At 40.1% G+C, this 15,210-nt stretch overlaps 1 protein-coding gene across 1 annotated transcript in view; it reads right to left on the bottom strand.

Moving 5' to 3' along the window:
- LOC136878850 (vesicular glutamate transporter 1) overlaps window positions 1-15,210 on the bottom strand; it is a 246,398-nt gene that overhangs the window by 38,868 nt on the left and 192,320 nt on the right. The window contains exons 8-10 of the mRNA XM_068225767.1: window positions 14,148-14,281; window positions 11,594-11,717; window positions 6,733-6,866 (exon numbers count right to left, since the gene is read on the bottom strand). Coding sequence (XP_068081868.1) covers window positions 6,733-6,866; window positions 11,594-11,717; window positions 14,148-14,281 — 392 coding nt within the window. The remainder of the gene's footprint in view (window positions 1-6,732; window positions 6,867-11,593; window positions 11,718-14,147; window positions 14,282-15,210) is intronic.

Below are 15,210 nucleotides of genomic sequence, written 5' to 3'. Positions count from 1 at the left end.
CAAGGCCCCTGTACAGCATAGCAGGTGAGGCCGCCTGGGCAAGGTACTGGTCATTCTCCCCAGTTGTATCCCCCGACCAAGGGTCTGAAGCTCCAGGACACTGCCCTTGAGGCGGTAGAGGTGGGATCCCTCGCTAAGTCCGAGGGAAAAACCGAACCTGGAGGGTAAACAGATGATGATGATGATGATGATGATGATAAAGTATAGAGCTGTACGTGTGGCATATCATACTACGAGGTAATTGGTTAACTTTAGTCTTTATTGTAAACACCAGGTCCGATAGTGCAAACTTATTTTGTATATTTTGCTCTTTCTTAACGTGTGACAAATTTGGTGATGACTGGAATGTGAAAGAGAGTATCACTGAATGTGCGCTGTGTTGCCAAGTCAGTCACTAAGAAAGTATAAGTCAATCACCAATAATGTGAGTACGATGAATCGTAATTCAATTCGTAGAATTTAGTTCTATTGTTATTATTATTATTATTATTATTATTATTATTATTATTATTATTATTATTTCGAGTTGCGACTTCTTGATGAAGCTGTCTAAGTTTGTGTCTGAGTGATGCTCGGAGTTGAATGTCTGTTTCTATGATTCCCTACTTTAAAAGGTCATTATCGATATCCATCAACCAAGGATGAATCGTTTTGAGTCTTCTGAAGTAGGATAACAAATGTTTACAGATTCTTTCATCTGGCAATTTGTAGAGATGAGTGAAAAAAGTTATCCTTCTTTTCCAGATTATGTTTGATATCTTTTCGGCCTGGGTGTATATTTATAAGTTGCTCCGAAGTCTGTAAACACCACCTTTGAGACTGGGACCAAGAATTTTTCGGACAATCCTTCTTTCCTAAATTGCCAGTTTTTCAAACAGCCTATGTGTTCGTAGCGTTAAATATTCTGCTGTATATAATGCTTCTGGTCTAATTAGAGTTTGATAATGTATAATTTTTGCATTTCGAGAAATGGACATTTTGTTATAAAGTATATGTTTTGGATAAGTTGGAAAGCTGTTTCGAACTTGTTCATTGTGATTATTATAGCTGTTGTTACCACTATACACCTCCGTTGTGAACCATGTGACCTTGCCGCTGTGGCGAGGCTTGTGTGTCCCAATGAAGCAGGTAGCCGAGCCGTAGGTACAACCATGTCGGATGGGTATATGTCGAGAGACCACACTAACGAATGGTTCATCGAAAGGGGGGTAGCAGCTTTTCGGAAGTTACATGGGCGGCAGTCTAGATGATGGACTGATATGATCTTGTAATATTACTTAACATGGCTTAGCTGTGTTGATACTGCTGCACATCTGAAAACAACGGGAAACTACAACCGTAACTAACTCCCGAGGACATGCAACTCTCTCTGTATCAGTGATGTACTGATGATGGCTTCCTCCCGGGTAAAATATTCCGGAGGTAAACTAGTCCCCCATTCGGATCTCCGGATGAGGAATACACGAAAGGGGAGAATCATCAGGAAAATTGATACTGACATTCTGCGAGTCGGAGCGTGGAGTGTTAGAAGTTTGAATCGCTGTGGTAGGTTAGAGAATCTGAAAAGGGAGATGGATAGACTAAAGTCACATGTAGTTGGTATAAGTGAAGTACGTTGGCAGGAAGAGCAGGATTTCTGGTCAGGCGACTACAGAATTATCAACACAAAATCAAACAGGGGAAATGCAGGAGTAGGTTTAATAATGGATAAGAAAATAGGGTAGCGGGTAAGCTACTATGACCAGCATAGCGGAAGGATTATTGTAATCAAGATAGACACCAAGCCAATGCCCACCACAATAGTGCAGGTCTATATGCCTACTAGTTCAGCGGATGAGGAAGAAATTGAAAGAATATATGAAGTGATAGAATATTTAATACAGTATGTAAAGGTGATGAGAATCTAATTGTGAAAGGAGACTGGAAAGCAGTGGTAGGCCAAGGAAAAAATAATAATACAGTAGGAGAATTCGGATTGGGACAAAAGAATGAAAGAGGAAGCTGGCTGGTTGAATTCTGCACCGATCACAATTTAGTCCTGGCTAATACTTGGTTAAAACACCACAAACGACGGCTGTATACATGGACGAGACCTGGAGACACTGGAAGGTATCAAATAGACTTCATTATGATTAGTCAGAGATTTATAAACCAGGTGTTAGATTGCTAGACTTTCCCAGGAGCAGACGTGGACTCGACCACAGCCTGTTGGTCATTAAATGCCATCTGAAGTTGAAGAAATTGAATAAAGGAAGGAGTGTAAGCAGATGGGATCTATAGAATTTGAAAGAAAATAGTGTGAGGGATTGTTGCAAGGAACATATAACACAGGGACTAAATGAAGAAGCTGAAGGAAACACAGTAGAGGAAGAATGAACAGTCATGAAGAATGAGATCAGTAAGGCTGCTGAAAAAAAGGTAGGAAGAAAGAAAAGATTACCTAAGAAATAATGAATAACTCAAGAGAAACTAGACCTGATTGACGAACGACAAAAGTACAAGAATGCAAAAAGTGAGGAGGGCAGAAAAGAATACAGGCTAATAAAGAATGAAGTAGACAGAAAGTGCAGGACAGCTAACGAAGAATGGCTGAAAGGGAAGTGCAAGGATGTTGAAGGTTGTATGGCTCTAGGAAAGGGAGGTGGTGCATACAGAAAAATCAAGGAAACCGTTGGAGAAAGGAAAATGGAAAACCACGTCTAGGAAAAGAAGACAATTCAGAAAGATGGCAGGAATATATCCAGCAGTTGCATCAAGGTAAAGAAGTAGATGATAGTGTTCTGGAACAAGAAGAGCCTGTTGATGTTGATGACATGGGTGAACCAATTTTGAGGTCAGAATTCAACAGAGCTTTGAGTGACCTAAGTAGGAACAAGGCACCGGAAATTGATGACGTACCCTCATAATTATTTATTGACTTAGGAGAAACCAGCTTGGAGAGGTTATTCCATTTAGTGTGTAGGATGTATGATACAACAAATGTGTCATCTGATATTCGGCAGAATGTTGTTATACCTAATCTTAAGAAAGCCGGTGCTGACAAGGGTGAAACCTACCGCACAATTAGTTTAGTATCTCACGCTTGAAAAATTTTAACACGTATAATTTACGGAATAATGGAAATACAAGTTGAAACTGAACTGGGAGAAGATCATTTTGGCTTCAGAAGAAATGTGGGAACACGTGAAGCAATCCTGACTTTACGTTTGATCTTAGAGGACCGAATTAAGAAAGACAAGCCCACGTACATGGTGTTCGTAAATCTAGAAAAGACATTCGATAATCTTGATTGGACTAAGCAGTTTGAGATTCTGCAGGTGATCGGGATCAGATACCGAGAAAGGAGAATTATCTACAATCTATACAAAAATCAGTCTGCATTGATAAGAATTGAGGGCTTTGAAAAAGAGGCAGCAATTCAGAAAGGAGTGAGATCAGAATTCGATAGAGCTTTGAGAGACCTAAATAGGAACAAGGCGCCCTCTCCTTTTCAATGTTTAAATAGAATAGGCAATAAAGGAAATCAAAGAGGAATTTGGAAAGGGTATCGAAGTTCAAGGAGAGGAAATCAAAACCCTGAGATTTGCCGTTGATATTGTTATTTTATCTGACTCTGCAAAAGATCTGGAGAAATTGCTGAATGGTATGGACAGAGTCTTGAGGAAGGAATACAAGATGAAAATAAATAAATAAATCCAAAACAAAAGTAATGGAGTGCGGTCAAACAAAGTCAGGTGATGCAGGAAATATTACATCAGGAAATGAAGTCTTAAAGGAAGTAGATAACTATTGCTATTTAGGTAGTAAAATAACTAATGATGGCAGAAGTAAGGAGGACATAAAATGCAGACTAGCACAAGCAAGGAAGGCCTTTCTTAAGAAAAATTTGTTCACCTCGAACAGTGCTATAGGAATTAAAAAGAAGTTTTTGAAGACTTTCGTCTGGAGCGTGGCATTGTATGGAAGTGAAACATGGACGATAACTAGCTCAGAAAGGAAGAGAATAGAAGCTTTTGAAATGTGGTGTTACAGAATGCTGAAGGTGAGCGGGGTAGATAGAATCACGAATGAAGAGATACTGAATCGATTTGGTGAGAGGAGATCGATTTGGCTAAATTTGACGAGAAGAAGAGATAGAATGATAGGACACATCTTAAGACACCCAGGTCTTGTACAGTTGATATTTGAGGGAAGTGCAGGTGGTAAGAACGGTAGGGGTAGACCAAGGTACGAACATAGCAAGCAGATTAGAGCAGATAGAGGATGTAGTAGTTATGTAGAAATGAAAAGGTTTGTACAGGATAGGGTGGCATGGAAAGCTGTATCAAACCAGTCTATGGACTGATGGCTCAAACAACAACACCACTATACAAACTGTCACCGACCGACACTGGTGTTTACTGTGCGTACAGGATAGGGTGGCATGGAGGGCTGTATCAAACCAGTATATGGACTGATGGCTCAAACAACAACACCACTATACAAACTATCACCGAGCGACACTGGTGTTCACTGTGCGTACCGGAAGGACAAATTTTATTTACTTTTATTTTTTCTTTTCTTTTTTACAAGTTGTTTTACGTCGCACCAACACAGATAGGTCTTTTGGCGACGATGGTACAGGAAAGGTTTAGGAGTGGGAAGGAAGCGTCCGCAAGCCTCGCCATTTGCCTGGTGTGAAAATGGGAAACCACGGTGAATCATCTTCAGGACTGTCGACAGTGGAGCTCGAACCCACTATCTCCCGAATACTGGGTACTGGCCGCACTTGAGTGACTGCAGCTATCAAGCTCGGTCACCGGTGTCTTCAGGACGTATATGAAACTGCGGTTTGCATAAAATAATATTGGCGACTGACCTGGTATACCGGTGTTTGTGAAGTACCTACCACATAAGGACTTCAGTCACTCGAATATTTTTATTTGTTCTTGCCAAAATGATTTCATTATAAACAATAAAATGGCATGAAAATGGTCATATTTAATTTTAAACTTTACAAACATTACAAGATCTGAGTACTGATCTTGTCCTTTATATTTTGCAGAATAATTTTTCTACCTCCGGTTTCACAGAGATGCCCTTAGGCCCAAACCGCACATTCAAGGTGATACCTCCTCGTACGGCACCGATAGCGTTTTGCAAATTGGCAGAAATGTATCTTTAATGGAGAGCTAACGACTCGACTGTTATATGACGAGCGATTTAACTTAAAGGTAATTTTCACTCTCTTACCCGGCTGTAGCCTTTATTTAACATGTGTGTTACATTAAGTGTCAATACACGTGTTTCGTTCATTGGTTCTGTTAATTAATCCAGTCATTTAGCATTCCAGATAGCTACAGTCCCCAGTTTATACAGATTAATGGTGTTTTACTGTATACTGCATTGCTATAGTCCTCAGCTTCTGTAAATAACGGGATCACTACATTGGATCTTCTTTTATAGATCATTTATCGATGGCTTTCTTTAAAAACCTCGTAAGCCCGAATACCCTTCCTATCCATTATATTCCTTAAGACTGGTCACGCCTCCCAGTCCCATATTTATATGCAGTCCAAAAGAATAATTTTCGTTATGGTCATTTTCCTCTGCCAATTTGTAAAGGAAAATGAACGTTAAATACATTATACTGTAGGAGTGTGTAAATTTGCCATGCAATCAACATCCCTACAATACGGTACGTTAAGGTCCATTTACCTATAGACATTAGCAAAGGAAAATGAACACAGCGAAAATTATTCTGATGGACTGCATACAAATATATCACCGGGAGGCGTGGCCAGTCTTAAGGGATATAATAGGTAGGAAGAACATTTGGACATACGAGATTTTAAAAGAAAGCCATCGTTATGTATCCTTACGGTCTCAATAACTCGACAGTTTTCCTCAACAGTTTTTTGGTGGGGAGGGGGTCATGATAAATGTATTTGGACTTTCAGAAAACTTTTACATTGATGAAAATTATACGTCAGCACTTTGGAAAAAGATATTTCCCTTTGGTTGAAAAATGCTTACAATTTGATACTTAAGCTGTTTTTATCTGAATTTTATTTTCAGCAACAACCCCTTCTAGCTCGATCCCCTTGGGAAGTTATGAAAATTCTTGATTTTCTAGGGTTCTTCAGAGCATTAGTTATAAACTTACCAAGCTTTAAGTTTCTAGGCCACCTTGAAGTGCTTTTATCATACCTATCTTTATAGATCACTAAAAGTCCAATTCCATTTACTAATATAAGCAGATAGCATCACGTACGGAAAAATGCAAATTTTACTCAATCATATTTGAACCGTAAAAAGAACACACAGCTTTAGTGGTTGTGAATGAACTTTACCTCGCAATTGGTTACAGCAAATCATGGTTCGTTCAGAAGCCATAACTTTCATTGCTTTTTAGTGTGAATTAATATAATACCTCAGGATTTTTAGTCAATCAACACGTTTTTAATATGCAGCTTAATTGAATGGATGGTCAGTTTAAATAACGAAACTCCAGAACTTTTTCTTCACGACTTTATTAATGTGCCGTAAGCCAGTGACATGCAATTGTCGTATTTAAACATTCTCAAATACCAAAGATCTCGGCCGGGATCGAACCCTCTATCTTGGAAACAGATAACGACAATACGATTGCATATACACTGACAGGCTCAATTCTGAAGAGATTAGAAGTGTTTAATGAAGCTTTGTGTAAAGAAAGTGTAGAAATGTTACAGAATGATAAGTTTTACTTACGTTAGTGGTGCTAAAAATTCGACGACTCTCCAGGAAGTCTGCCAAGTGACCCGCCGTCTGTAAGAGGATGGCCATCAATAGATACGGGACGGCAGACACAAACCCCGCTTCTTTTATATTGAAGGACAGAGTATCTGTGGAATGAACACAATGATTCGTCAATGAGGACCGAAGGAGGCGGGTTTCACAATCATCTGTTTTAGTATTACATTACATATTCTCATCTTCGTTGCAGTGTACTCGACCCTTTTCATGAGTTTGAACATAGATATAGTAATAAATATTTAACTAGCATACTCAATCTAAGCTATACAGGATGTATCATAATCAATAGCGCAAATTTAAGGAGGTGTAAGTACATGGTAATAGAATAAAAAACGTCTTAGTAAATATGGGTCCAAAACCGAGCCGTTTGCAAGATAGTTTAGAATCTGTTTTTACCAGCCACCACTGACTTGTTTGTAAACGTCATTCTAGTTATTATATACTTTGATAGAAGTGCAGTTGTTTTTAATGAACAAGGAAACAGTCTTACTTAGTATGTTACAGTTACATGTTGCAATGACTGCACAGGGCAACTGTGTTAACCGGAGTGTCGACTTAATGGGCCATACATTTTACCAAACAAACTTAATGGACGGAATTACCTTCTGTTTCTGTGGCATCATCTTCCAGGATTGCCTGCATCCGGGTACAAGGACGACACTTTGAACACTTCACGAGTAAGTACACAGTGGGGAGATGTATGATACAGGATAAATGCCATTCCCAAGAAAGCCGGTGCTGACAAGTGTGAAAACTACCACACCATTAGTTTAGTATCTCACGCTTGCAAAATTTTAACACGTAATTACAGAAGAATGGAAACACAAGTTGAAACTGAGTTGGGAGAAATCACTTTGGCTTCAGAAGAAATGTGGGAACACGTGAAGTAATCCTGACTTATCTTAGAGGACCGAATTAAGAAAGAATTTGGATACGAGATGTGACCAATGTGGCAGTGACCGATGAATAAGGAATAAACCGAGAGAGTTATTTATAAAATCTATAAAAATATCTTTATTCCACTGTATGCTCTATGTAAAGTTTCCGTTATGAGTGCTATGAGTTCACCCCAATCGAATCTTTCCCTATTCATCGCCACAAAAGTGAGATATTTCATTCAGCTCCGTATCGGAATAGTCAGAGCCTTTGCCTCCGGGCCTCGGAGCCCCGGGTTCGACTTTCGGCTGGGCATTAGGATTTAAATCGAATTCCCTTGGCCTGGGGACTGTCCTCTACCACAGAAACCTTCAACTCGGTAGTTTAACGGTTATCGCTGTTAGCTACCGTCCTCGGATGCCCGGGGTCAATTGCCGGTACTACCAGAAGTTAGCAAAAAGGCTGGTAAGTGGTTGATCGTGCAGGTAGCTCACCTCCATTGGGAGTGTACAGAGGTGCACAGTCTCGGGGCGAGCATATGAATTTATCACCACAGTAACGTGCAGTTTTCACATCATGGGAGGGTCTGCGTTACAAGGGCTGCACTTGGCTGTGACAGCCACACGAAATCATTGTATTATCTAGTAAATATTTATTTACATTGTCATAAAATTCTCTGAAGGTACCCTAAGTAATTACGGTATTCGTTCTGTGTAGTCCGATGTACTGAAAAGGGCTGCAGGATGTAAACATTTAAACCTTTGTTGCTCTTTAGTTTAGAACATTGAGGTATCGTAGTCATCAGTCTCGAAAACTTACTGCACATGCTAGTTCTGTCCACAAACTAGTGAAACAATAATGTTTGTTCTCCCGAGTGTATTTGCACTTAATTTGGGTACGGGATGTGACCAATGTGGCAGTGACCGATGAATAACGAATCAACCGAGTATTTTCATCGAGATGGGACAGGTAAAATACCGTGAACTATATCGTGGATAAGGAACTGCCTGTTCAATGTTTGCATAGAACAGGCAGTAAAGGAAATCAAAGAGAAATTTGGAAAGGGAATCACAGACCAAGGAGAGACTGCAGAAGATCTCGAGAAGTTGCTGAATGGTATGAATGAAGTCTTAGGTAAGTAGTACAAGATGAAAATAAAAAAGTCCAAAACAAAAGTAATGGAGTGCAGTCGAACGAAGACAGGTGATGCAGGAAATATTAGATTAGGAAATGAAGTCTTAAAGGAAGTAGATCAATATTGTTACTTGGGTAGTAAAATAACTAACGATGGCAGAAGTAAGGAGGACATAAAATGCAGACTAGCACAAGCAAGGAAGAGCTTTCTTAAGAAAAGAAATTTGCTCACTTCAAATATTGATATCGGAATTAGAAAGATGTTTTTGAAGACTTTCGTGTGGAGCGTGGCATTGTATGGAAGTGAAACATGGACGATAACTAGCTCAGAATGAAAGAGAATAGAAGCTTTTGAAATGTGGTGTTACAGAAGAATGCTGAAGGTGAGATGGATAGATCGAATCACGAATGAAGTGACACTGAATCGAATTGGTGAGAGGAGATCGATTTGGCTAAATTTGACAACAAGAAGATAGAATGATAGGGCACGTCTTAAGACACCCAGGACTTGTTCAGTTGGTTTTTGAAGGAAGTGTAGATGGTAAGAACGGTAGGGGTAGACCAAGGTATGAATATGACAAGCAGATTAGAGCAGATGTAGGATGCAATAGTTACGTAGAAATGAAAAGGTTAGCACAGGATAGGGTGACATGGAGGGCTGCATCAAACCAGTCTATGGACTGATGACTCAAACAACAACACAAGGAACAGTTGAATCAATGTCGTCTCGTGTCTCGAATAGCGGATAGCAATACTTTAATCTTGTGAAAATTGGCCACATAAGTTAGAGATTTACAAGAACTTCGCTAGTACTGGTACTTAACGTCGCACTCTAACTCAGAAAGGTTTTCGGCGACATTGGTATAGGAAAGGCCTAGGACTGGAAAGGACGCGGTCGTGGCTTTATTTGAGGTTAAGTCATTGCCTGCTGTGAAAAAGGGAATCCATGGAAAATCACTTTATGTTCTGCCAACAGTAGGGGTTCGAACTCATCTTCTCCCGAATGCTAATACAACTACGTTACCCATACCATACAGCCAATATGCTCGATTCACGAAATTCGATCTACAGGAACACAGCTTGTTCGGTACTAGTGATTAATAAATATCTTCTTATTGGGTCCGGAAATCGGGCAGAGGAAACGCCAGTGAAATGATACACAAACTCTACATAAGGGAAACACGATCAGAGCACACAGGAATTGTAAGGCTTCTCTGTTACAATACGTAGGAAATAATCAAGCTGATAAGCTGAACAACAAAGAATGGAGACCGGAAGAGGAAGTAAGATAATACAAGGAATTGAGCGGCAGGCAACCATGCTAAAAAGATAATTAAGAATTATAATAATACAGTACATGATATGGGAAGAGAAGATACAGAGACATATTATATACACACAGATACGTACATACATAAATACATACAATACATAGTTTTCGAGGGGAATTTAAAATTAACTGCTGATTGAATTTTATGTACCGCCCCTAAAGTGAGTTGTGTTTCCTCAATTAGAATCCAAAATCCAAAATAATAACAATTAAATGAATTCAAGGCGGTAAATATTGAAATGAACGCAGGCGGTATATTAAACGTTAATATTAGTATAAGGTTAATTTGCTCAAGTCTGAACAATGATTATCAGTATTAACACAAATGCAACGGCCCAGCACTGCTGACGTTATCGTTAGTACGGCGCCTGCTCCGGAACATCGGGCGGCAGAGCACTCTGTTACGACGTCCTAATGAATTGAGTTGACTCAGTTGAGGCTGCCTGAAGAAGCTTTGAACTGCCAGCTTTGCGGTAGAGTGTGTAGTTCTCGAATAAGTCTCTTCTTCCTTCTAAAAACCCATAATTGACAGACACGTAGAATTACTGGCTTGCTACTACTCTTAAACTGGTTGGAAGGATACCAGACTGATGCACTTGCAAGACAATTGTTAAACTCGCCAGCAAGTTAATGCCTATGATGATGGTTCTATACATACACACAGCTCGTCCGCCGAATGGTGAAGCCTCAAGGTCGCGATGCAGTATCAGTAGTGGGGAGCTGTAGCGCTGGAGGAGAAGTCCCCTCACGTGGCTGTTTCGTAGTGATGGGCAAAACTCTCGTTCGAGATACTCGAGACTGACGTCACTACTCTCGATGCTTCTTCGAGGTCCACGTAGGGATGGGCATACAACCTAATTCCTGGATAAAACTCTACCCTGATTCCCTTTCCTCCACATGTCTAACAATGGAATCCCCCATGACCAGAGCCTCAACCCCACCCACCTCATTTGATCCGCTGCCCTCTTGGCTAGCCCTATCTTTCCTGATAGCTGCAAAAGCTACTTCCTCCTGCCTTTCCTCTCCTCCCCCCACCCCCCTCCACCATCAACCTGTTCCACCTGTCTTTTCCTATCCTGTACTCTACATTTCCCTTTCCTACCTTTTTCTTTCCTCCTACTTCCACACTTCTTCTCAGCAACTTTCCCCTGTTCCTCATCTTCCTTCTGTTGTTCTACCTGCAGTGACTCGTACCGATTTCTCACACACACCTGTCCTGAATTCTTATCCTGAATAGAGCCCTTAGCCTGCAATCTCCTTCTTCTTAGAACACTCGACCACCTGTCTTCTACAATTCCCCCCTTTCCTTCTCATCCCTCTTTTACACCTACTGTATCCTGTAGATTGTTTGAGGGAGGTCTACCTTACTTCCTGTCTTCTGAGAGAATCCTAATTATCTCCCTCAAACTCTCCAACTCCTCCCCCATTCTCATATACTCATATCTTGCTAGCAAACATACCATAAGAAATACTCACCTTTCATGAAGAGTGGCAGCTGCGTGACCAAAGTGTAGAAACCCCAATTAGAAGCGAAGTGAGCAGCCACCTTGGCCAAGTAAGGTACAGATGTGAAAATCTGGCGCCAAGGATGATGGCTAACCTAAAATTAAGACAAGTGTTTCAATGCAAGCAATATTTCGCATTAGATTGTATTAAACAGTAAAATTAATGAATTCCTAAGTATCGTTCACATAATAGTAGATGACAGAGAAACAACTTATTTCAACTCATGTTAATATTTTCTTCAATAAATTACAATAAACGCCTACTGCCATCATGCGTTCACTTGAGAAACGCCATCAGCTTCACGTGGAATAATAAGAGTCATCTACCAAAATACCTAACATTTGCGCTAAAATTCGGAAGATCAACAGCGAATGTTTTTCATAAATCAGTAAAACTTCCCTTAATTTACTTTCCAGTTATGATTTTCTTATTCAGTACCTCCAACTCATTCGCTAGGCAATCTCTGTTTCTTTAATGCAAGATCTTCTTCAAGGTGACTCTTACAAAAATGGATTCTCTCTTACGAGATTGTGAATAATATTGTGAATATTTTTTCTTGTTTTCTGTAATAAAGATATCTCTCTTTTGTCATCACAAAAGAGTCACACTCAAGAAGTCCATCATGATCTTCAAGAACCATGCTTGCGGACCTCAAATAAATGTTTGACATGCCTCACTCGACTGCCTACATTTAACATCATACGAACACATTATCTATTGTATCCACATCCATTATTGTTGTGAAGGTACTCTTTGTCTTTGGGCAACCTGCAGCTGTTGCAGGAAGATTGTATAATAATAATTGTAGGCTAACTTCAAATCAAGTCATTGGTATCAGTATTTGTCTTATTTTCTTCTGAATGTCGGGAGACTGTCTGGATATATTCCTGTGAGATATATAAAAATCAACGGAAACAGTAGACTGTAATGTTCCGTATGTCTTTCAAACTTTTTCTTGACAAATTAGAGCCAAGAAATATGTGTATATCTTAATGAACGACCAATAAATGTACCAAGCCTGGTAGATAGATAAGGGTGCGCTTGGTAGCCTATTGAATTTTCTGTAATCCCACGTGGTGTGTTAGACCATTATTTAGGAGCATGCACCCGTGTAGTGTTATTCCGAATCTTTTTTTTCAACTGTCTAACTTGACTACCGTCCTATTGTAGTAGTCGCACATCGTCTCCTTGTTCGAGACACAGTTATGTTAGAACAGTGTATGCACAATGCTAATTTAACATATTCTTGATAAAACATTCCACTTAGTATTATCTGTGAGCTTGGAGTTCTTCTATATTTAGTCACGTAAGTAGACACCAGTTCATTTTATGCGTCTACATTACGGACGTACAGCAATAGTCTAACTGGCGCGAATGGTAAATAACGTGTATTAGGCTACTAGAGGCAGAGTTACGCGAGTCGCTATATTGGGATGGTAATAATTTAGTCAATACACGTTACACGTACTGTGTTCCTGTATTCAAATACCATCGTGTTTAAATATTGTACAGTGTATAAATTCTGTGGATGTGAAATGTGAGTAATTGCTTGGGGAACCAGCGGATACAGAACTCGACCCAGCTCCGAGTGATAGTCCTATGATAGGGGAGTATCTAAGCAAACTGCATACATCTCGTAATATTAGGAGGGTCGTCGTACATAATCAATACGAAAGATAACATAATATTTTAATGTAAATATTTAGATGGAAGCGGTGTAGATTAGATGAGGTACAGCAAATGGGTATGTAACATTTACGTATATAAGCGAGTCTATTTAATGTCATAAATAGTATATTATTCAACGTCCGTTAGTTGTGTAAATACGATAATTAACCTTGGTATGGTATCCCCACCTTATTTCAGTTATTTCAGCGGGTGCTAGCGTTAATCTTTTTTGGATATCGTCAGACCATGACCCACCTCTGAGGGATAAACAGAGTTCATGGTAAATAATACTTGTATTTATTACGTAACGTGTATTGTTTACATTGGCATCTAGCAAGAATGTTGTTTTGGCTGTTATTTCATTGAAATAATCCTCGTCTCGAATTTGAAAAAGATTTTTCCTAATTTATTCAAATTAATGTAAATGTGTTGGGGATCGACGTATGCCAATGTGATATTTGTTCATTTCAGCAAGGATAAGGTAAGGGTGTATTCTGCCCGCAGGCAGGTCCGAACCTCCACAGAGGTGTGCCTGAGCCGGAGTTTACGTACGGTAGGGTGGCCGGTTCCTTTCCGCTCCTCCATTCCCTTACCCCCACCAAGAGCGCGTGGCAGCCCATCCAAATCTTGACCACGCCCAATGTTGTTTAACTTCGGAGATCTCATGGGATCCGGTGTTTCAACACGGCTACGGCCATTGTCCATTTCAGCAAAATGAGTTCTAAATTAAATATTGCAATTAATTTTAGTTCATGTTTTAACAATAAGGTTGCCATATGACATAGGCCTATGTACCGTACTTATGCTGAAGGATTATAATGATAAAAACATTTGATATAAGACAAGGTGGACTCACCTTTTCGGTACAATTCTGCCTTCCCAAAGAAGACTCAATATAATTAAGCTCACACGTAGATATATGGGGATCGAGCTCAGGACTGTCAGCAATTACAATCCACCACGCAATGTACCACAGCAGCCCGATGGCACCTAAAACAGATGTCAAATAAGGTAATAAAATGGTTGCGGCAATGATGGGAAGGCCAGATCAAGCAGTTATAGGCCTACATTTTGTACAGTACACTAGGGATCAAACGCCCTGCAGGTTATGTAAAAATTGACTGTCTTTTTCCGTTATTTTCCATACTCTTTTGAATACGGGAAGAAGGCAATTAGGTAATAATATAAAATAAAGTTACTTAATTCTGTTCCTTCCATTATTATACTCCTGCAATTTAACACCAACTTCGTAACCCTTCCTCGACGTCCATCTTCCGGTACTCTCATCACCGCCCTCCAGTCCACCCCATTTCCCTTAAAGTACTTCCCTATGACCCTTCTGAACAAACCTCTTAATTTATGCGTACCACTACGGTTCAAGTGAAGGCTATCTGAGCCAAGATTCCCCTCTCTTACCCATCCATTAGGATCTACAAATCTCACTCGTAGTTTTCTGATACACCCACTTCACAGTCTCATTTAAATCCCCGATGCATTCAGTATGCCTTCTACACAGTATTCTTTCTTTTGCTACCGCTTTTTCCCCACACCTGTGGGGTCACGGGTGCGAACTGCGTCGCACATGTAGATTTGGCCCTGTTTTACGACTGGATGCACTTCCTGACTCCAACCCTACAGTATATGGAGGGATGTAATCACGATTGTCTGAATGTGATGAGGAGAGTGCTGGGACGGACATATACACCCAGTTCCCGAGCCAGAAGAATTAATCAGATGCGATTAAAATCCCCCACCCAGCCGGGAATCGAATCCGGGATCCTCCGAACCGAAGGCCAGTACGCTGACCATTCAGCCAACAAGTCGGACCTCTTCTACAGAGTATCCTACTGATACAAATATTCGAGCCCTAAACTTCTCCTGCACTCCGAGAACTAGATCCCACACATCCCCAACTATGT

The sequence above is a fragment of the Anabrus simplex genome, chromosome 1 (assembly GCF_040414725.1).
Source record: "Anabrus simplex isolate iqAnaSimp1 chromosome 1, ASM4041472v1, whole genome shotgun sequence".
Lineage (NCBI taxonomy): Eukaryota > Metazoa > Arthropoda > Insecta > Orthoptera > Tettigoniidae > Anabrus > Anabrus simplex.
The sequence above is the reverse complement of the archived record's forward strand: the minus strand, read 5'-3'. Positions and strand labels throughout refer to the sequence as shown.